At 38.6% G+C, this 22660-nt stretch overlaps 1 protein-coding gene across 9 annotated transcripts in view; it reads right to left on the bottom strand.

The window, feature by feature from the left end:
• LOC121312953 (tyrosine-protein phosphatase non-receptor type 3-like) overlaps positions 1-22660 on the bottom strand; it is a 133712-nt gene that overhangs the window by 63775 nt on the left and 47277 nt on the right. For 7 of the 9 annotated variants that reach the window (XM_041244962.1, XM_041244953.1, XM_041244954.1 and 4 more), the window contains one exon: positions 16270-16409. In XM_041244962.1, coding sequence (XP_041100896.1) covers positions 16270-16409 — 140 coding nt within the window. Of the gene's footprint in view, positions 1-16269; positions 16410-17514; positions 17633-22660 lie in introns of all 9 variants that reach the window. The other 2 variants (XM_041244958.1, XM_041244955.1) reach the window with 1 other exon arrangement.

Genomic DNA, 22660 nt, shown 5'->3' with positions numbered 1-22660 from the left:
AATCACAGCTTCTGTGAATTCTGCCCTTTTTTTTTATTTTACAAGCGCATGCTTAGGAAACTGCTATCCCACAGTGCTCTTCCCCATCACACCTCCTCTCCCATATTCACACCAGTTCACCTGGATTTTCTCTTTGAGATCCAGTCTTCCTGGGAACGCCCTATAAAGGGTGCATGATGCAGAGAAGTTGGGTCTGTCCCATGTTCTACCTGTTGAGTCTTCTATTGACGTTTTGGTGCAGGCACCTAATTTAGCGCTCCTATCCAAGAACATTGCCTGCATTAATATGCAGTGCCGGGTCTCTGAGATGATCCTCAAGAGAGCCTATTCAGCCAGTGCATTCGCTATATGGCTAGGGAACTACAACAGTATGCTGGAGTATCCTTCTCTAAGAACCGCAGGCCCTCACCACAACAGATGGATGAGCTGCGTCTGGTTAACAAAAACTCACTGTCTTTAGAAAATCAGGCAGGACCGGGCCAAGTTGCTCTTTGTAGCCCCTTGACCCTGATGCAGCTCCTGGGCAGCCAGCAGTGGAGACTGCCTAAGCGTCGCAACCTGCTCAGTCGGGCACGGTGGACCTTATTGCATCCCGACCCATTGAGTCTGCAGCTTTGGGTCCGGCACGTGAATGGCTGCATTTGATCCATCCCGGTCTGTCCAACAGGTTTACCGACACCCTACAAAATGCCAGAGCAGTGTCCAAGTGTTTCCATTATGGGTACAAGTGGACATCTTTCAGACGTGGTGTCTGCCTTCAATCCCATGACGTGTCCCATGGCAGTAATACTGCAATTTTTGCAGGACCTATTTGACAATGGGAAATCACCCTCTACATTAAAGGTTTATCTGGAAGCTATTTTAGCTTGCCATGGCAAGACTGACTGTCTCCCCAGAAGCTTACTTCCTGGAGTGGCAATTATTTTAAAGGGGCTCGGCAGCTTCGGCCACCTACGAAGGACATTGTTCTTTCCCTCCATTTGAACCCATGCATTCCGCAGAGCTGAAATTTTTATTATTTAAAAAGGTGGTTTGCTTGTTTGTTATTGCCTCCACAAAGCAAGTGAGTGAGATGCAGGCATTCTTAATAGTGAAAACCTGCCTAATTATTACAGGGGCCAGGACAAAGATTACGTTCTGTATCAATCCTGCCTTTTTGAAGACGACGATCTTGATATTCCGTTGTCAGCCAGTCTATGAAATTGGAGGCCTTGCCCCCTCCAGAAAAGCTCACTGCGCATTCCACCAGGGGCACGGCAACTTCGTGGGCTTATTCCAGGGTGTATCGGAGATGTTTGCAATGAACCGGTGTGGGCTAATCCCCATACCTTTACCAGGTTTTGCAGACTGGCAGACCCTGGTTTTGGAACTAGTGTTAAGGGCAGCTTCCGAATGGCAACGCACACAGCCTTCGGCTTAGCCTTGTGCAGCATTCCAGTCGTCTGCGATCTTGCCCCTGCGACTGCTCACCCATACGCTAAATGTTACATTTCGTACTTGAAAGGGAATGTTAGGTTATTATCATAACCTTGGTTCCCTGAAATAGAAATGTAATCATTAAGCTTCAAGGTCACTCTGTCCATGATTGCAGCAGGCTTGAAGGAAAAATGATGCAAAGATCTGTTAGCACAGTCCTTTTGGCAGCAGGCCATGGCAGTTCAAAAGAAACAGAAAAAAAAAAACCTTGCAATGACCATCTTATATTAACTTCAGTTTTTCTTACAATGGTGTCGAGGATAATCCGCATATTAGCGTGTCATTTGTTGTCAAGTACTGGCTCACGAAAGCTAAGGCTCACATTGAGGCTTTTAGTTTTAAAGTAAATAACTTTCACTGTAGCCTCCAGGCCAAAAGCTTTAGTTATCACAAAAACCATTAGAATGGTTCAATATCTTCAGACCATATCCGTTAATGGACTGCCCCTAGGCCCTCTATACCAGGGGAAAAACATATAATACCCTGGGTTGAATGGCATTCACAAGCAATTAAACACTAGCACTACCTGATATTTAATTATTTAGTACAGCAATAACTACTGTGCAGTAATTGCTGCAAAATAACCCTGTCTGACAAAGCTCTGACACCACCACAACCTCCTCTCGCACTGTCCATCCAAAAAGAGGAAGGCACCAATTTGGGACTGAACTCAAAAGGTTTTTTTTTTTTTTTTTCCCCCTCACTGCATACTATATATTTTGACTTTAAAAGGCATACTGCCAGACATACAGATATACATCTAAAAGAAGTGGCAGTGTGTCTCTATGGGGTGCGATACACTCTGCAGAGTGCAACCCTAACCCTGATTTACTGTACTGCTCCTTTACAGTACATTTTAAATCATACATTTCTATCTGATTAAATAAGACAGTGACAACACTATCCATGGTATAGCTTTGCGTTCCATATGCCTTTAGTCCTCCTCTCTCACACCAAGAACAGCTTTCTTTTTTAATTCCTTCCATCAGTCACAGCATTATTTCAGATTGTCTTACAAAATGGAACAAAGCAGTCTAAAAGTATAAAAAAGTTCCTGCAGGGTTTTGCAAAAAATGTCAGTCTTTGTTCCTACACATGCTAAAAACTCCATCCGTCAACCTTTTGCTGTTTTTCTGTGTCCGCTCCACTAAACCATACCCAAATGATTTTCAGATCACATTTCAACGCATTTGCCCTGCCCTTGGTGTGAATTAACCATATAAAAACATGTTACGTGAAGTGTAGCCTTAGCAAGGCCCTGACTAGGGAACGGAAACTTTGTCTTTAATTGAAAGAGTCAGTTACAAGGTCTGTTGAGTGTTCAAAATTTGAATTTCCAGAACTCAAGAATTACACACAATTATTGTGAAGTACAAGTTTTAAATCATCGTCCAAGAATATGAACCACATATACTATGGTGTGGCAGAGCCAATGCTCTGGCTGTAAATAGTGTTGGTGTTTGTATGTGTTTTGGTGGTGGTTGGCAGGGATGGGCTTAATTCCTGTCCCTGCCAAAAACATGTGAGAATGTGGCTAAATGGAATAATTGATGTTAATTGGGAACAGCCACCTCCTATAAAAAAAAGAAGAGAACCACAGTTTCATTAGAGAGAGACTACCAGAGTGCTGGAACAAAGAGAAGGTACAGTGTTGTGATCCACTTGTAAACGTATATGGGTTTTTGTGACTGGTAAACAGCTTAGGTATAGAACTGAAAATATTTAGCTAGCACTCCTCGAAGGAGTTAGGTTTTGTTACATTACAGGCCTGCCCAGTTTAAAACCCTACCTGTGCTTTTGGAATGCTGTTCCTTTTTACACAAAAAGACAAGTGAAGACGGTCCTGCATGTGGCAAGCGTACCCTGGTTTGTCGCACATTTTATGGATGCTTCAGGTGTAATAAATACCAAAGTGAGCATGTGAAAAGAATTCCTTTGTTTGTCAGTCGAAAGGAATGCAGAAGCTGTAACCACAACTGATATGGACATATTTTTTTCTTTCTGTCTCTGAAGGAGTAAGTGCTAGAATTAAACAATTGTCTGGGAGCTCAAATGGGAAACTTTTCTATACTTTTTACTTTTACTTTTACTTATAGGATTTAAAATTGTAGTGGTTGTATAATATGTGGCTTTTAGTTTGGTTTGGGGACAATTGATAAGGCAGGTAAATCAAAACATGACACACATTACAGAACATAATTTACTTCCCTTGTCAGTTCTCTTTTGCTCCTTGTTTTGACACAATATAAATACAAGCCAAGACTGTTGCCAACTGCAGTTTGAACCAGTGCAAAGGGTCCTCAATCCCTTCACAAGTGAAAGGCTATGGTGAAATGCATTGTGAAACTTCTATAGGAGGGTAGGAGTATAAAATAAGTTTTGTGAAGATTGCTACAAAATCAACACACTTAGTGTTCACCATGCTGAGCGTGACAAAAAAAAAAAAAGAACAGGCAGTTAAACGAAATGCACTGCTCAAATTTTAGTAATATTTAACCTTAGCCCTATTACACTTCACCACTGTACACGAATAAACCTGCAAACCACCACTAAGAGCACTCACTTTCTGTGTCTTGTTTAGTGTATTATTATTATTATTATTTCGGGACTGATGCCCATGGTTTGCCTGAGCGATACACATCGTTGTGTCGAGCCAGGTATTATTATTTGTCAGTAAACAGAGTTGCTTTTTCTCCGTGAACTGTCTTATGTATCATTCCTGAGCACCGCACCACCACACCTGTGCACTACAAACCATTTTGCCACAAAGAATCAACATGGACCAGACTTTATAGAATAATCCATCAATCTAAGTTCCACAACCAGGTGGTGAATTTATGTTACATTCTCCACATGAAACTTAATTACATTACTATTTGTTTCATTTAGCAGACCTCTTTATCCAAGGTGACTTACAGAGACTAGGGTGTGTGAAATATGCATCAGCTGCAGTCACTTACAATAACATCTCACCTGAAAAATAGAGCACAAGGTTGTTAAGTGAATTGCTCCGGGTCACACAATGAGTCAGTGAGTGAGCCCGGGACCTCCTGGTTACAAGCCCATTTCTTTCACCACTGAACCACACAGCCTCCTACATGAAACATTGGTAGTACAAAACATAACTAGAGTAAATTAATTATAGTAACTTAACCTTTTTAAAGTTTTTTAATGAACCTTGATAAAAGTAACTGAAAGATTACCTAATGTTATTTACATGAATAGCTGTTAAGCAAACTTACAATTTGCAGACAAGTATATTTACATAGGTTACATTGAAGGTTTGATACCATTGGTTATCTTTGATGCACTGTTAAGATTTATTTCTGACTTAAGGATTTCTGTTCTTTCATATTCCTGTATTCAATAAACTCCTACTACTGACTGAACTCTCCTTGTGTCTAGTGTGGGTGGTCACAATAAGTCCTCGATCTCTACGACCTTAAACAATATTTCAGATTGGAAATTACTCAATTGTTTCTACAAAATGTACTGTACAGTTAACTGGGCTGTATATTGTTATTCCATCCCGACTGACAATTCACTCAAAAAAAAAAAAAAAAAAAGACAGAATGGGAATTTAACAGTAAATTGACCACCGAACATCACACAGGGGTCTAATAAATAATAATAATAATAATATAATTTATTATTATTAGAATCAAAACGTGACTAGCAAGCCAGGTAATTCAAACACAGTAGGTTAATCCAGCAAGATTACTAGAAGATAATCTACCATGAAGAGTAAAGAGTAAACATTTGAAACAAAAGACAACCAAAATACTAAGAAGTGAGGTTCACTTTCGCTTTAGAAACATTAACAACATTTTTACATCGTTTCAAATTTGATTACTCTATTTCACACTCATTTGTTATCATAATGTTGCAATCGTGTTTGGCACAGCGATATTGGCTGAATATGAATGCATGTTTTGGTTTAACATGTTGGAAACAAAAACGACACTTTGGGAAGCAGTATGTTGTGTACTGTCTGTATAATAAACAATACAGTTTACTTGTACACCCCAATGTAACTTGAATAGCTTCGCACTGCTCCATAGTCTCTATAGCATGTTTTGTGCACGCCCATTAGACTGGTAAAACAAAGTAACAATTTAAACAGTAGAACTTGAACAGGGTTTCACCACCTGGTAAGGCCCGCCTTGTGCTGCTAAATGTACAGAGCCAAAGATGAAGGCATTTAACTTTATGAGACGGGCCTTACCAGACATTAAAGTCCTCTTCTGATGGGTCTATTGTTATTATACGTTTTGTGTGTGTGTGTGTGTGTGTGTGTGTGTGATTTTATGCAGAACTAGTTTTGGTTGCTAATGAATACAAATGTTTCTCAATATTCCATGAGCAGGGCACAAAATAACCAATGGCAATTGCCGCAGTGCCCAAGCTGCTTGCTGCAACGCCTCCAAAATTAAAACAGAATTTACGGCAAAGTTGCCTGTAAAGCTGCATCCACACTGGGCACTAGTGATGTCAGCGAAGTCCACGAATGTCAGTCCACACCAGACGAGACTTGGAAACGATCCAAAAGACTGGAAATAAATACATGACCCTGCCCATGCATTCCTATTGCACATACTAGAGATGGCCCTGCCAAACGAAGTCCTCCCTACCTGGGCAGCGCTCGGCCAATTGTGCGCCGCCCCCTAGAAACTCCCGGTATGGTCGGCAATGACATAGCCTGGATTTGAACCTCTGATCTCCAGGCTATAGGGCACATCCTGCAATCCATAAGGAGTGCCTTTCCTGGATGTGCCACTCAGGAGCCCATTTGACCACTTGTTATGAAACTACAGCCATGGATTAAGTCTTCAGCAGATTACTTGAAAGTCTATCTATCTTTCCCTTCTCTGACATCACTTATTTGTGCTGTTGTATCACTAAAGGCTGTATGTAAGCCTCTAGTCTAATCTATGTATTAATCAGTGGTGTGAATTTAGTAAAAAAAAAAAAGAAATAAAAAAAAATATACCTTCAATATTTATTGTTTGCCAAATTACCCTTTGTATTTTTTCATTATGAAAGTTTGTTGTTTTTAGAATTTGACTTTTTTTTTTTTTTTTTTTTTTTATATACCATTTTATTTTTACAAAATCTCCGTGGTGCCCTTGGGTTGGATTTATGCTGAAGGCAACAATGAATTTAACTTCATGCCCTGCATGAGTAATGCGGTTTGCTCAGAATTACATCTGTGGGCTGGTAGTCTTTAGCTTCATTATCCCACGCTGGACTATGTAGCTTCATGGGTATTTCAAATAGCTTAAATAATACCAATACAGTAATCAGTAGCCTAGCCTACTATTCTCCAAGCAGTGTCTTTGATATTGAAATCAATCTGAATGCAAGGTAAGGAGGTGCAAACTGCTGCTTGATCGCTCTAGGGTTGATATACTGTTGTATGTGTCTATTAAAGTAAAGCGTCCCTGCATTATACAGGTAGTTGTTTAGTATCTGCCGGCTCGGTCTATGTTACACACCGATGGTATGCTCTATGATACCGTGCTGTGCTCGTGATTCTGTTTTGGGAGTTATTCTTTCAGCACCAAGACAGCGTGCTTGGGAAAATTATTAGTTTTCTTTTGGTCCGAAAGAACGATCATGACTGCAGCTTCCCTGTTTATTTTCTAAACATGTACTAAAAAGTAGTGAAGCTGCTATCACAATTGTTCTTTTAAAACCTTAAATTAGATGTGTCCATGTTCTTTGGTTTGTAAATGGAATGGACAATGACCCACCTTGATAAATGTTTTCAACCAACTGTGCAATTCACACCTTGCAATGATACAAGACTAAAAAGAAGCTTAATTAAAAGAACTGTGAAGTCCACCTAGCTTGTTTCTTACTCATGATGTAACAGTCCTGTACTAGGGTGTCTTCATTTCACACCCAATTGTGTGAAATGCATTGAACAGTGATATGATGAACTTGTTGAAGTTGTCTCAAAAGTAACTAAAAAAAACATGGCTTTGTTCAGACAGAGAGGCACTTATGTACTTTTGCAATAATGCTTACAACTTATTGTATTTAATGGCAAAGTAACACAGTGCATCAAAATTGAGTAAAGGCTCCATTCACTGATACAGAAGTCAACTGCACATTTAGTACTCGTGCGTTAGTTTTTTTTCCCCCTTTTTATCCTGGATTATTGCTTTAAAATTCCCTTGCTTCATTCGGCAGAACATTTATTATTGTTTAAGTATTTCTGCTGTTTGGCCCTGTCTCCAAGTAAACCTCTCCCTTTAAAGCAAGTTTGCTTAGTGTGATGCTTCCTTAGACATGCCATTCTGTGTTTCAACTCCAAACCATGCTGGCATTTTCATGCAGCAACAAATGTTACAGTAACCCAAGACATTTCTTGTGCACCAGTTTCAGCTCCCTGACCAACTTTCAGCGCAAGTCAAAGCGAGAAGACAATTATATAGTAAGGCCCTTCTAGCACACCTCACACCCCATTGCATAGGTAATCAGATTAATACAAACCCAGGGGCAGGGGAATACAAACATATTTGTCATGCTGTGGGAATATAGATCATCTTTTAAAGTTACCCTTCAGTAACAACAGCCATACAGTAGCACCATACAAGCAACGTGTAAATGGTATTTAATGCTGTGATGGATGTGTTCTGTTATCTGTCAGGAAAAAAAAAACTGCTCCTGGGGACAAGAGAATAATCCCCCTTGTCCTACTTGTTTTCAAACCATGCCTGTTGATGTTTGAGCGATGCAAGTTACTAGTTTACAAAATCAGTGTGTAATCTAATTCCACTCTGACCGTAATTTAGTAACCCCCACCCCTCGCTCCCTGCCGCCGTTTCCAGCAAAATAACACTGACTACAAGCAACTGCATATTCTGTAGTAAGTGCTCCAAATAAGCTGCGTAAAGCGTGTTTTGCACATTGAAAAAATCATCATGTAGGAGATTTAAAATGTTATGTGAAACAATACACATAGCAATTTTGCTGCACAGCTTGAGTTTGCATGTTAAATCAAGCTTCTTGTACTTTGTTGGTTCCTGGCATCTCGATAGTGAATTTAAGAAACACTGCATGCCATAGCTAGAGCATACTGGTACAGCTAATTGAAGCGTGCCTGGGAAATGCCAGAAACACGTGACCAATAAGTCCTGGTTTTCAATAGAAAACATTTTTAAAAAACAACGTGCGGTTTGAATCCACTCACTTGCAATGCGTGTTGTTTGTGACTGGAGAATAAGAGACTGGATTCTAGATTTCTCAGCGCCATTTTGGTCCCCCTCAACCTAATCTGTCAACCGAATTTTGGGAAGGTAAACTTTACCTAATATTGCGTGTTTGGAGAGAGGAGTCAGGATGTTTTATATTGCTATAGCAAGCCAATCAAAAAGGAATACAACAGTATCGTTACTTTATAAATATATAGTATGTGTATGTTCTATGTCTATTTGCTTCACATTAAAATGTAAGGTTGTAGTTAATGCACACCATCAGTGAGCATTAAAAGAATACAGTATTTATTGAAAGTACTCAAGTACTTCAAGGTAATGTTGCATTTTACTCACCCAAAATACATTTTACTCAGTGTCTAAATTGGACAGTAAATCACTCAATGACCCAAAAAGCACACAGTATCTGGAGTGCTAACTGTACTATCTTTTTTCAATTTGTTATGGTTGGATGGATCTTGTTCAGAGCTATTTCCATGGGGATGAACAGAGAATGAAGGCCAGAGGGCTTTTTACATCATCCACGTTATTCCAGAAATCTGAAATACAGTACATATATACATTTTTCCTTTAAAAAAAAAAAAGCCACACTAATATTACAAAACAAAAAAGTACACTTATTCAAAATATCGTTATACAAACACTAACATTATAACTTGCTACAGTATGCCCACAAGGAAAATCTCTCATGTTGAATGTGTGAGCCATTTGGCTAGTGCACAATACCTACTGATTATTCAACTATATATGCAGCAGATGGTGAAAGTACTCTTTCAAAGTGTAAACAGAATCCCAAAGGGATAATTACAGTTCCACTTTCCAGCCAAGCTGTCTCATACAGCAACAAGTTCTCTCTCTCGGTTCAGCCCACTTCTCCACACCCTCTCCAGTTGTCCACCGAGGAGGTCAAGAAGTCAGCAGTAACCTCAGTGACTTACTGTACACACAGTGGCATCAATTCAATTGATTTAAAATACAGCCATAAAGATAATTAACAATACCAAGATAATGAAATTTAAACATGATACTCACATCCAGCCTACAGTGTCCTGCAGGGGAGCATAAAACACACACACACACACACACACTCACACACACACACTAACCTCAGCAGAAGTGAGTAACAATGGGATTTGCTGGCTAGCTCCCAACTTTCACTCAAAACACTTACTGTTCCAGTAAGGCTTTTTTTATACACTGACCCTACACTTTGCATGCACTGCCTTTACAAATGTATGGTAACTTGAACACCAACTATAAATAAACTGTACAGTTCACATTTAAACACATATTGATTCTGCCAAGTTCACAAAGCAGCACAATATAATGTAGAGATGTAATGGTAAAACTAACATTTAGGAACTGTAATTAAACTCAACACTGCTGAAACAGTCACAGCCATTTATGAATCTCCAGCACCTTTGACGAGAGATTAATGTCACTCCCAATTAAAGAAAGAAAGGTCCCTTAACATATTTAAAATATAGGCTGTATTGGAACAGTGGTACACTATAATAATAAATAAGTGATCTTGTACAAACTCTTATAAAATGTATAGCACATTTTTTAATCCTATTTATTACAATATAATTTGTCCTTGAAAACCCAAAAGCTAGACAATTCATAGGTGACACTGTCGGATTGCACAATGCATTCGTCTCATTTCTTCATATAGTACGCATGTTCGACATGAATTTGGTTCAGTACTCCGCTCTCTCTGGAAGTGATTTCTTTTAGGTTGTCTGGATCTGGTCTGACAGCAAATGTTTCCCCTTGTCCTTCCACTGTGAGAACACATTCTACATGGATGCAGACTGCCAGACCCGTTTCAAACTCAAGCCATCAAACTGGGCTGCATCAGCTGCATCTCCACCTTCTCTAACTATTCATCCATCCATCACTAACGCTGTATAGGGCTTAAGCTCTATATCGAGGGTGGGCCAACACATTTTGCTGTATGTATATATTATCTGTTAGCGATTGGGATTATATTATGTGGCTGGAAAATTCTTAAACAAAAGATCCTAATACAACAGTTAAAGTCACCATTTTTAATGTGTCCCAGCAGTAGAGGCCACATTCTGTTTAGCTTGGCAGTGAAAAAGGTAAAGCAAGTAACACAGCGTATAAATAATGCACTGAAATTAATGCAGTGGCTGATGTGTCTGTCAAAATGTTTACTGGTTGGCTGCCTAAAAATGTACACTAATAATGCATCTATCCAGAATAAAATTTAAACACTGCATAATCTCGTCACATCAAAATCGGCACAGCCTTGGCTGCCCATGGTGATCCTAACTACACCCTCTTGAAAATAAATAGATCAATTACAGTATGCGGGCACCAGGTGGAGCCTGGTGCAAAGTACAAAATCTCACTCAAATACATTGGTCAATAGAACAGCACTAAATCAGAATTACACTGTTCAGCACAGCAAGTACCCAGCATTCCAAAGCCACTGAACCAGGTTTGGATTAACAAGAAGTACTGGAAAACCAAGATCAAATTTGAGAAGAGATCACCATGTTAAAAGCAAATTGTGCCTTCTGTGAAAGAACAATTTATCCAAAAATAAATAAATAACCAGAATGCGGTGAGAACCTATTCTCTGCTGTTAACAGCTTTATTAACTGGTGTTCAAATTGTTTCTGTTTAACTTTCAACACCAATTACCTTTACAGAAACATAACCTTCAGCATCTTGGAATGAAAAAGTTTGAGTTACTCCTCTAGTGTTGAAAGGGTTAAAGCCAGCCCTTACAGCACGGTAACACCTTCAAACAAATGGGGTCACTAAGAGAATACAAAATACAAGACTATTCACTCAATGTAAAACACAACATGGAACTGTGAATCATTAAGCTTGGAAAGGTGTGTAATTGAACTGTTTTGATCAATTACAGATTACGCAGGTGTGCCTGGTTCAACTACATTGCAATTACAAATTAGACAATTACAAAAATAGAACGTCCCCAGGTCTGTTTGGTTCCCACCACTACTATCTCATGGTATTTTGGCGAAAGCAGAGTCCAATATTTGCATAAAGTAAATGACACAGCCTCTCTCATGACAGAGATCATTGCTGGACCCAAGTCTGATTGAAAAAAATATTTTGCATGGGAATGCATTCAAAGCTACTGCATCTTTCACCAACACATAGAACTGTAACTTTTTCACAGTAACACTGCATGCAATTTCTTTATGGGGTTTTATAGTCACAAAAAGTTTTGTAACATGTCTTGTTGCTAACTTGGTTTACAAAAAAAAAAAATATAAAAAAAAAAATGTTATAATAGAACAATTTAAGTTTGTTTGGTAGCTTTTCAAGTTTAAAAAATATAGCTTACACAATAAAAAAAAGTTTCAGTTTCAGCAGAAAAAAATAGTTATAAAATACAGTACATTATACATTTCATTAGTCGTTTCAAGCGGCGCTACCTTCGCTGCATTGTAGAGCATCTCACCCTTTCACACAGAGACATCCACTCACAGCAATGACTTTTATAATTATTCAAAAAGAGTTTGAACAATTCCTACCTGCTGCTGACTGACTGTTCACATTTCAAAACACAGATCATGCGTTACTGCAGGGCGCGAAATAACCAGCTGCAATTGCCGCAGTGCCTCTCACATTTTAAAAAAATATAACGGCAAAAGTTGCCTGTAAGCCCGCCTATGATTGCCGCCGGTGTCGGCCAGCACTAGCACACCCGATCTATAACCCATTCACAAACTTACTCAGCATCAGCTGGCCCATTCTGTCACAATTCAATTCTATCTAATCTCGTCCTGCGAGAAAATCACTCCTTATCATAATGTATTACTGTTGCCATTCTTTTAACTGTGCACCTCCCGGCACTAAGCCTAATAATTTAGTTTTTTGCTCAAATTCTTACCAAAAAAAAAAATAGTTATGACATGGTTCAAGTAGCATCTCTCATCTCCCTGCAGTACGAAACGAGTAGGAGAGATAACAATAGTGAATGAAACACAAATCTTGAACGTTATCGACGTCTGTTTTCATTTATTTTTGTGCAATACATTCACTACCTTACATACTTCTGCTTTTTAACTGGTAAAATGTGTGTTTTCATGAAAGGGTTCAGATGGTGTATGCATAAAAATAGCAGCATTCCAGCAATTCACCATAACAAAACTGTAAATCCCATGCAATCTTAAAAGTTCCAAGAACTTAAACTACATACAGTTTCTCAAATGGAAATATCTAACATTACATACATCAAGCTGTTCTCCATTGCCTGACAAAGTTTTGTAACAGTGGTTAGCAAACTACAGTTGCCAAATTGCCTGAAAATCCATCTATCTTTCCCTTCTCTGACATCGCTTATTTGTGCTGTTGTATCACCAAGGCTGTATCTAAGCCTCTAATCTAGTATTAGTCAGTGGTGTGCGACAGTGTTTAGTAAAAATACCCCAAATATGTATTTTTTGCAAAATTACCCTTTCTATTTTTGCATTATTAAAATTTGTTATTTTTAAACTGGATTTTTACCATTTTATTTTTACAATTGAAAAGTGAATTATATTTTATTTTTGTAACAATTAGTGTGCAAATCACTCAGAAAACATTGATTTGTGTTTGTCATCAACATAATAGGCTCTGTGTATTTCTTTTTTGTTGTTTTATGAATGAGTATGAAAATCACCTTGGTGCCCTTGAGTTGGATTAATGTTTTGCCTTTTTGACCCCTAGAATTGCCTTGATGCCCTTGAAACTTCAAGCCCAAAGGCAACATTGCCTTGCCCTTTATGACTTTAATTTCATGCCCTGTTACTGTAACACCCAATGGTGCTTTATACACTTGTAGTCTTTATTTCTGTCTTCTATCTTTCTAAAACCTGCTTCTTGGACACTGTAGGTCCCTGTGTGCTGTCTGAATTTTCAGCTTACTTAGACACATTCTTTCTTATTCTCGTTCTTACTGAGCAAGAAAGATAAGTTTAATTTTGAATACAGTAAATAAAACAATTTGTTTGCCACAAAGCAAACACCGAGACAGCTGCTTTCACCGGTAGCAGCGGCCCTTCTGGCAGTACAGCAGTTAACACAGCCATACAGAACATGTTTTTTTTTTTTTCAAAATGCACAATCTCTCAAATGTCCAAACATAAATGATCAATAATGAAAAATTAAGTATTATCAGATTTATTTATGTAATTTACTTAGTTTATGTATGTACATTAATAAAAATGTAAATTAGAATGTAATAGGTTAATATACAGAAATTACGCAACACACATTTAAATGGTGTATATTTATGAATAAACTGATGTAAATCCATTAAAATAAAACACTTACAAATGTTTACTTTTCACTGGAACTATTATCTTGTGCATAATGACATTAAATGTTATTGTAAAGACTGTTTTAAAATGTGTGGTGTTCATTTAGAACATAAATAAATCTAATTGTATAATCGTTTTATAATAGCATTAAAGAAATCCAGGGGATAGATTAACATGATATAACCACAGACTGCCTTGTAATGCCTTAACTGGGCTGTTGTATCATGTCAGCACATCCCCTGTCATGCCTTAATGCTTCATTTTTCCAACACCAATACATACATCCTGTCCCAACACAGACTTTTTCCATGCATTAGAATTGTAGTGATTCAAAATTGTTTGTTTTGTTAAGGTTCTGGTAACACTTTTGAACGTAAACATCATTCTCTCTTCCCTACTTGTCACCTGAAGAAGAGACCTATGAAGTTTTGAAAGCTTGGGATTCATTTTTGTTTAGTTAGTCCGATAAAATATATCACGTCTTTTTGTCTATACACATTGTAGCCTCTTGGAGGGGGCTCGCAGAAGAGATGTTCTAGTAGTGGGGTGACTCCAGGAGAGCACCCCTATTGGTGAAGGGGACAACTGGAGCCGGGGTCTACGAGGTGATAAAAGGGGGATCCGCGTCGTCGCGGAGGTGGCAGTTGGACAAGAGTAGAAAGAAACAACATGACAAAAATAAACATTAAAAAGATCATTAATTGGAGGGGAAAACAAGGGGTAATGGGAAGAATAGGGACGGGACACAACTGGTGGAGAAGAGTGAGAGGGGCAGCGAGACCACTGCCGGAGTAGACCACAGAGAGAGTGAGTGAGAGAGAGAGGAGATCCCCACCTGAACATCATCTCTCTCTCGACCGTCTGAAACTTGGGGAGGTGGGGGGGGGGGTGGCAAAAGGGGAGAGGTTGGTAGCCAGTAGCTAGAGAGGAATCTGAATAGACTGAGAGGTCTTGTGTCTGTGTGCGTGTTCTCCAACCCCCCTTACCTGACCACTTCCCTGTCACCTATTTACTCCTAAATTAATACAAGTCTTGACCTGCCCCAAAATTGATTATTGTCCCTTCACTTGATTCGCTAGGACTGAAAACGCTACACTTGTGTCAGAGTGGGGTGCAGGTACCCCGGCATGCACTCGTCAGACAGTAGCCTTGTGAGCGAGTCTGGGGTGGACTTGAGGCTGGCAGGGAAGTGAAACTCACGCATGCAAAGCAATCCCACCACTGACACTAATGTAGCGTATCTCAGTTCATGCAGGCAGGCACATCACACAGGGCAAGGCGATCCACACAGGTGGAGGGCGGGTGTGACCCTCTCGCACTAAAGCATAGCGCCGATACCTCTGTACTCCCTTTCAAGGAGCGTATATCATAGGGTGTGATTACATCACCTACCAGCCCTGCTGCTCCCTTCCCTGTACACGCCACACTATATATATATATATATATATATATATATATATATATATATATATATATATATATTCATATTTTAATATTTACCATGGTCTTAACATGTTTTATGGAATCTTCAAAAAGTTAAACAGGAACATTCTTGTCTTCTTGTCTATTTATGAGAACCTGATGCCACAACAAAAGACAGCAGTCAACTTATTGTGCAAAGCAATACTTTTACTTCTCACTTCAAGTTGGTTGACCATGAACTGACAACCTTAAAATGGAATTTAACAAAAGGGGTATATACTTGGCTTGCAAGACATCTGAAACAGTCCACCTTCAATCTCTGCCACCATTAAGGAATATAGTATAGGCTACAGTAGTCTACTGATGATCTGGTAGGTCAGATGGTTTCTTTTTTCTACAATTCCAGAAATAAAAAATTGGGTAAAAATAAAATGAGATTTAAAAGGCTGATTAAAAAGCAAATGGCTAACCATCCTGTCTGTGTTCTAGAAAACCAATGTACATGGCTTGAAGCAGTGGGCTTTCAGATTATAGCTGAACTGTAACCATTTAATTTATCTAATTAATCTCTCTGCAACATACACTAATGAATCCCCCAGGATCCACTGCATATGCATGTCGTGCCTTTAATTGATTCTAGGAAGCAATATTAAAGTGATTCAACTTCTCTGCATCACAGATTTTTGCACACCAACTGTAATAACACACTCACAGTGCAGTTTTTCCCTGTTGGAAAATGGTGTGAGACACCCCAAAAGCCAAACCTTAATAAAAAAAATTTAAAACAAAGGAAGTAGTACAGGGATAATTAGAAACTCCAGATTTAAAATTCTTTAGGCACCTACATTGACTTTGAAGCTCTGCACCGTGCCGTCCAGGAAGTGCACATTGCAGACGACCTCTGATCTGTTCTTGTCCTTTGGCAGCTCCGATACTCGTATGTTGCTTATTCTCCCACCCAACACACGAAGCCTGGAGTTCATTACTAAAAAAAAACAGATAAAAAAAAAACATTTATGAAATTACTTTATTTATAAGAATTACTACAGATTCTTTGGTCTGTTACCTTTTTTTTTTTTGGTGACAAACCAAAATAAATCTGTTTCTTCAGACATTATGTTGGGGGGCCATCTACTGGATTTACATTTAAGACACAGGCTGTGTGTATTTTCTTGCCATGAATAACTGGCTTTTATAAAACCTTTAAAATTACAGATTTCGGTAACATGTTTAATAGCCCACTGGCTAACATTGGGCTTTACTGCAAGCAAGCTTCTACATAATGCAACCTCACTATTTAATCGGAAGGTAGGAAGGTGAGCTTGCTGGATATGCTTTGTTGAATAAGTAATGGTTGATAATTCTGGATACACAAATTCCATGAAGTGGAAAAAAACACTGAAATTGTACAGACTTTGCACTTCATACACTACAATAACTCTGAAGTATTAAAGAGCAATCCTGTCTGGAATATACATGCTTTCTCTGTTTAACCTATATATCAGCAGCGTGGCGTTCCTTGTGACAACTAGGTCAGCAGAAGTAAATATTACCAAGAAAAGAAATATTGTAACCGGAGACAGAGCTTGCACTTGAGAGAATACACAGCAAGGTTTTCAGTGGAAGTTGTCAAAACGCGCTCATGCATTTACTGTACCTAGAAATAGGTTTCCCGCTAGGCTAGACTGCTACAATCATTTCCAAAGAGATATTGAACAGTCAGATTCCTGCAGCAGTACCAAGCACCTAGCTGTTTAAAAGAGACTAGGCTTTTTTGTTATGAAAAGGTGAAAGTTACTAAAATGCATTTGTGCATTTTTTTGCTCATTTTACCCCACTACTTAGGACAAGTTCTTCTCCCTTTACTAAATATCCTGGCGCATCCCCTCTTCAAATACATAAGCTGTTCCACCCCCAAGCACAAAACACACAAGCAGCAGTGGCTGAATACCTTTGCAGTCCCTGTATCATGAAAATCAGCCAACTAGTTAAATCAACTACCACCCCTCCATTCTCGTACAGACTAAAATTGCTAACACATTTTTCAACACCAAAATCTAGCACAAAAAAAAAAACAACTCCCAGCTCACCAGACTGAAAACTTCTTGCGTAGTGAGCGCTTTGTCCTTTGATGAAGTGCCCATTTTCAGAAGAGACCTTGAACTAAAGAGTCCTAGCCACACTGAAGCCTGTTGAATTCCCCAAGGCCTAGCACAACAAAAGCAAGAATAATGTGTAATGAGTCCAACACCTTGGCAACAACAATCCCCCTGACAAGCATTGCTTCCCTGCCCAGTTTAGCCACTGGGACTCCCTCCCCTCAACTCAACAGAGGCAAGGTCACGAAAGGGCTGTAATTCCAGGGATTTCAGCTGGTACGGTTAGTATCTCTGGAATTCTCTTACCAACTACAGTAATTAGCACTGCCACAGAGACTATTGACATGTTTAACACACACACACACACACACACACACACAGGTATTGGCACGCTACACGTACAGTAATATACAATACTGCTGAAAACATGCTAAATCCAAGCAAGTACATAAACAAGTGGTATACTTGTTAACAGGCACAGCTGTACCGTCTGGGAGTTCTGGAGTTACCTGCCGTCAGTCCAGGAAGACTGAAAGGAGAATTGTAATCCTTCCTTTTGGTTTGGTTGTTGTGCTCTGCCCCTTGGTCTGGGTTTGTCTCCCCACAACTGGAGAGACTGCTCCTTCTATACACCTGTGACTGGGCTTAATTAACTGTTAATTAATCAATTAAGTCCCAGCCACAGTCTGCATGTGTATTTGGCAAGGAACGTATTAACCCTAACCATGCCAAACTGGAACAACAACAATATAACAGGGGCTTGTACCCTATCACAATAAAAATGCATAATTCCTGGTCGAATATCAAACAATCTTTATGAAAAAACAAACGCACTGAGGTAATTTCAAACATCTGTTCATAACAAAAAGTACTGGCACCTTTACATTACAAGTCTGTAAAGCAGTGTTTCACAACCCTGTTCCATGTCTGCTGGTTTTCGTTCCAACGCAGCGCTCAATTGTTTAATTTAACCCTTCACTGAACTAATAAAGTGATTAACTGGGTATTATCCCGTTATTTTCAAGCTCTTTGTTTGTTGATACAGTTCAATTAAGCAATTGAGCGCTGCGCTGGAACAAAAACCAGCAGAGACGGTGTGCCTCCAGGAACAGGATTGGGAAACACTGCTGTAAAGATTTAACATAACTAACTATATGTATGTATGTATGTATGTATGTATATATGTATATATATATATATATATATATATATAATATATATATATATATATATATATACACACACACGTTGAAAACCATTACATATTAATTAAGCTGCATTATAAAGTCAATAGCCAGAAAAATAGGTCCTTATTTCAAACATTTGTTGAAGAACAGTTTGGCTACACAGCAGATGATGGTTAAGACAAAGGAGTTGGATTCACTCTTAAGCAAAGCACTGGCAGCAAAACTACAACAAAGGAAATGGCTACAGAACCGCAAAAGAAATATGGAACACTAAAATCCACAATCAGAGCAATACATCAAGTGCCACAGAACAAATTCAACTGAAATGCTTGAAAGAAGCAGACATCCAAAGAAAATTATGGGAACAGCAGTAGGAGAATTGTCTGACCAGCTAACAAAAATCCAAGATTAATAGCCATGGACTTAAATAAATATAGTAGAATCAGGCACAATACAGGGCTCTCCAAGATGTTTTCCCATTGAGGATCCAGGACTCACAACTAAACAAACTGAAGGTCCTAGAGGACATTTTGGGGGTTCTAGAGAAAATGTTGACGGATCAAATAAAGTTTTAATGTTATGGTATAGACATATTTTTTTTTCTTTTTTGATTTATTAAAGTTTGGACCACTTAACAAGAAACAAAACACTAAAGCAGCAAAAAGAACAAAAAGGCATAATAAAGGAATCCCCAAAAACTAAAAATCCCAAATAAAAAGATCAAAAGGACAGCCAACCATTCGATTAAACAAGGCATCCCTCACTGCTCTAAATAGTAAAGGAGACCAAATGCTCAGAACCCATCAGCTTTTTAAATTAAATATTTTGGTCTTGCTTACATTTTTCTACTGAGTTTCCCAAACTAACTAACTTACATATTCAATGTTGCAAACAATGCGCGCTCTGCTCTCCTCTCCATGCCAGAACACTAAGCTCTAGGAAAGTGACAAGTGAAGTCCTGCTTTCACTATATCTCTTAATTGCATCAACATAATTCATATTAAACTTAACTCGAAAGGAGCAAATTTTTTAAACATATATTTTATACAATCCGCTAGTAGTAGGGGGATTTAAAATGACAGCACTTCTTTATTTTACTCTATAGCTACGGTCAAAATACCTAAAAACTACTAATAATTCTGCCAGGAACGGTGGTACTCAACTCTGGCCCTCGAGATCTAATCCAATCCAGGTTTTTACTCCAAGCAGGTTCTAATGTAGTTAAGTGAAGCTGCCAAGAGGCAATTAACTAATTTAGGACCTGGTTGGAATAAAGACCAGGACTGGAATAGAGCTCAAGAGTCAGAGGAGTACCACTGCAGTAGACCCTTATACGTATCACTATTACTATAGTACAGCTAACCAGACAGCGAGAAAAATACATTAAACTTCTGAGCCTAGTTTTCAAGCACAATTGTTTATGCTTTAGAAGCAGTCTGCAAAAAAGCCTGAAAACATATGTCAGCAAAACTAGCAACTGTACACAGTCTGTGTCTTGGTATGTTGTTGAAAGATGCTGAGCTACAGGTCGACCTGACTTTTTGCGATTGGCCGAGTTGCGGGTACAGTAGTTGCAAAGTATTGATTGGCTAGTTTTAATAGATAATAAAACTAATGTGACAGCAAGTCAAAATGAAAAAGCCGGAACTTGTGTGATTCCTTTCCCTGTATTTTACTCTAAACCAGTGGTTTTCAACCTGTGGTACACGTATCAGTCCTGCTACGACAGGCTTGTATGGAGGGCCATCTGGGTCAAAAGCACGTTCTTTAGTCCACAGTTCAAATATTTTGTACACGTTTTAATTTGACTTTAAACAATTAGTAGCTAAGGCAGCACTCTATTTGCACCGTAAAAGAAAATCTCTCACCGCTACGATTGCCATTTTCCTTATTCTTGATTTTTTAAAAAACATATTTCATGTCTGAAAATAAAAAGAATGTTATCCTGAAAGTGATTGGTTACTCTTGTAAATGCGCTGCATGACTAAAATGACCCGGGGTCCCTGCTGGAAACACTGGTAATTGAGATGAAAATGTTGCAAACCACTGCTCCAAGACATCTTTTATTGAAAAATAAATACAATTACATACATACATACATACATACATACATACATAAATAATACAATGCTATCCCATTATAACGCGTCCTGTTGTAGTGCGTAAGGTTGTGGCTTCCAGTTCACCCATAATGCAATTTGACTTGCAAACGTTGGGTGAACGTTCGAGATACACAGTAAGAAGCACGGCAGACAGCAAAAAATGAAAATATTTCTCTGTTAAAATGAAACTTGATGTGGTGGACAGAGTAAGAAAAAGGTGAAACTCAAGCAGCAGTTTCAAAAGATAGAAGGTTTTCGTGATAAGATTCTCTCCAAAAGAGGGCTGCTCAAGCTGCGCTAGAGGGAGACAGGCTGCTGTGTGAGTGTGCTGCTGTGACAGTGCAAGACTGTTTGTTGTTTTTGGTGTGGCCCAGGCTAACAGGAGCCGGAAATAATCATCCCTGTAAACTGTGAAAATTGTGTGTGTGTCTCCTTCCTTCATTTTCCACCGCATGCTACAATTTTGATTTGGACTTGTGAGCAATGTAAATCATTTTGGGAACAAAAATGCCAATATTCACTATAAGGCGAAACACAAAATTTGGTCTCCTAATTATGGACACCAACAACTGCACTGCAACAGGGTAGAACTGTAATAATAATAATAACAAATATAATTACACTTCTGGAGTTGTAATACACTACTAGGTTAGCCATGCATGAATCAAGAAATAGATGACCTTTAAAAGGTTATACTGCTCAGCTATGTTCAAGGACAACACTGACGATATCACTAACTCACCTACAGAAATTTTACTACTGCCATCAGTTGTACACACACTGGGCTCAGTTACCTTATGGAGCGGTTTTCTCCAAGCCAAATAAAAAGTTAATAAAAAATCATTTTTCAGAAATAAACATCCAAGTTAATTTAAGGAGCACTACTGTTTCCAATAGGTTTTTTAATATTTGCAGCCTCAGCCTCCACCCCCAACTTAGAAAATAAAGTACAACCAAAATGACTTATAGAAATGTGGTTTGCTCAACCTGCAGAACTTTGGCATGCTTTTTAAACAGCAAGTGACATTAAGAGATTTAAAAAGAAGAAAAAAAAAGATTTTGTGTGTGTGTGTGTGTGTGTGTGTGTGTTTGACCTGGAAAAGCATTTTGAAAAGCCCAGTTTCTTATCAAAATTTCCCAAACTTCTAAATTCTCTTGTATTGCCTCATTCTGGAAAGTTATGCAGATATTATATCTCTATAGCTACCAGTCAGTACGGCCCCTTATTCCTGCAACTCACCTGAGAAGTACAAAGCAAATTTGAACAGTAAACTAGATTTGAATTAAGTATTACTCTACTGTAATACCACAGGAAAAACTGCAATTCACACAGCTTGTATATAGATATAGCGTATTACGTAACATGTCCACACACATTTGCATACATTGCTGTCTAGGTTTTCAAATTTGACTTCCATTTTCATATGCTTTAGTCATGCAGTGTATTTGCATTACAGACATGGAGACTACTGTATTTATTAATGTCTTTGGTAAATCTACCTTGTGCACTGTGCATTTATTTAGCAAAACAAAATCAACACCCATTCAGTCTGTATATATAGTGCCTGCATTCGTACCATTCTTGGCTCTATGAATACATTCCTTTGCACATTCCAGAAACAATGTAACTATTTGCTATACCTGATTCAGGTCCATTTATTAAACAAACTAAAGTGGTCCTGGGCCTTTCATTGTGTGCAGCTGCTGAAACCAAAAATGCAAAACATAGGGAAACAAAAGCACCCATTGAGGAGTCTGTCAGAAAAGCACACAAGGCATCACATCATTTTTGTTTAACCTCTGGTTGCAGATTGAATTGTACTGTGAACTGCAGGCATACAGTATCGC

Source organism: Polyodon spathula, chromosome 3, assembly GCF_017654505.1.
Source record: "Polyodon spathula isolate WHYD16114869_AA chromosome 3, ASM1765450v1, whole genome shotgun sequence".
NCBI classification, from domain to species: Eukaryota; Metazoa; Chordata; class Actinopteri; order Acipenseriformes; family Polyodontidae; genus Polyodon; species Polyodon spathula.
Note: the sequence above shows the minus strand (reverse complement) of the source record. Positions and strands in the feature narration are given on the sequence as shown.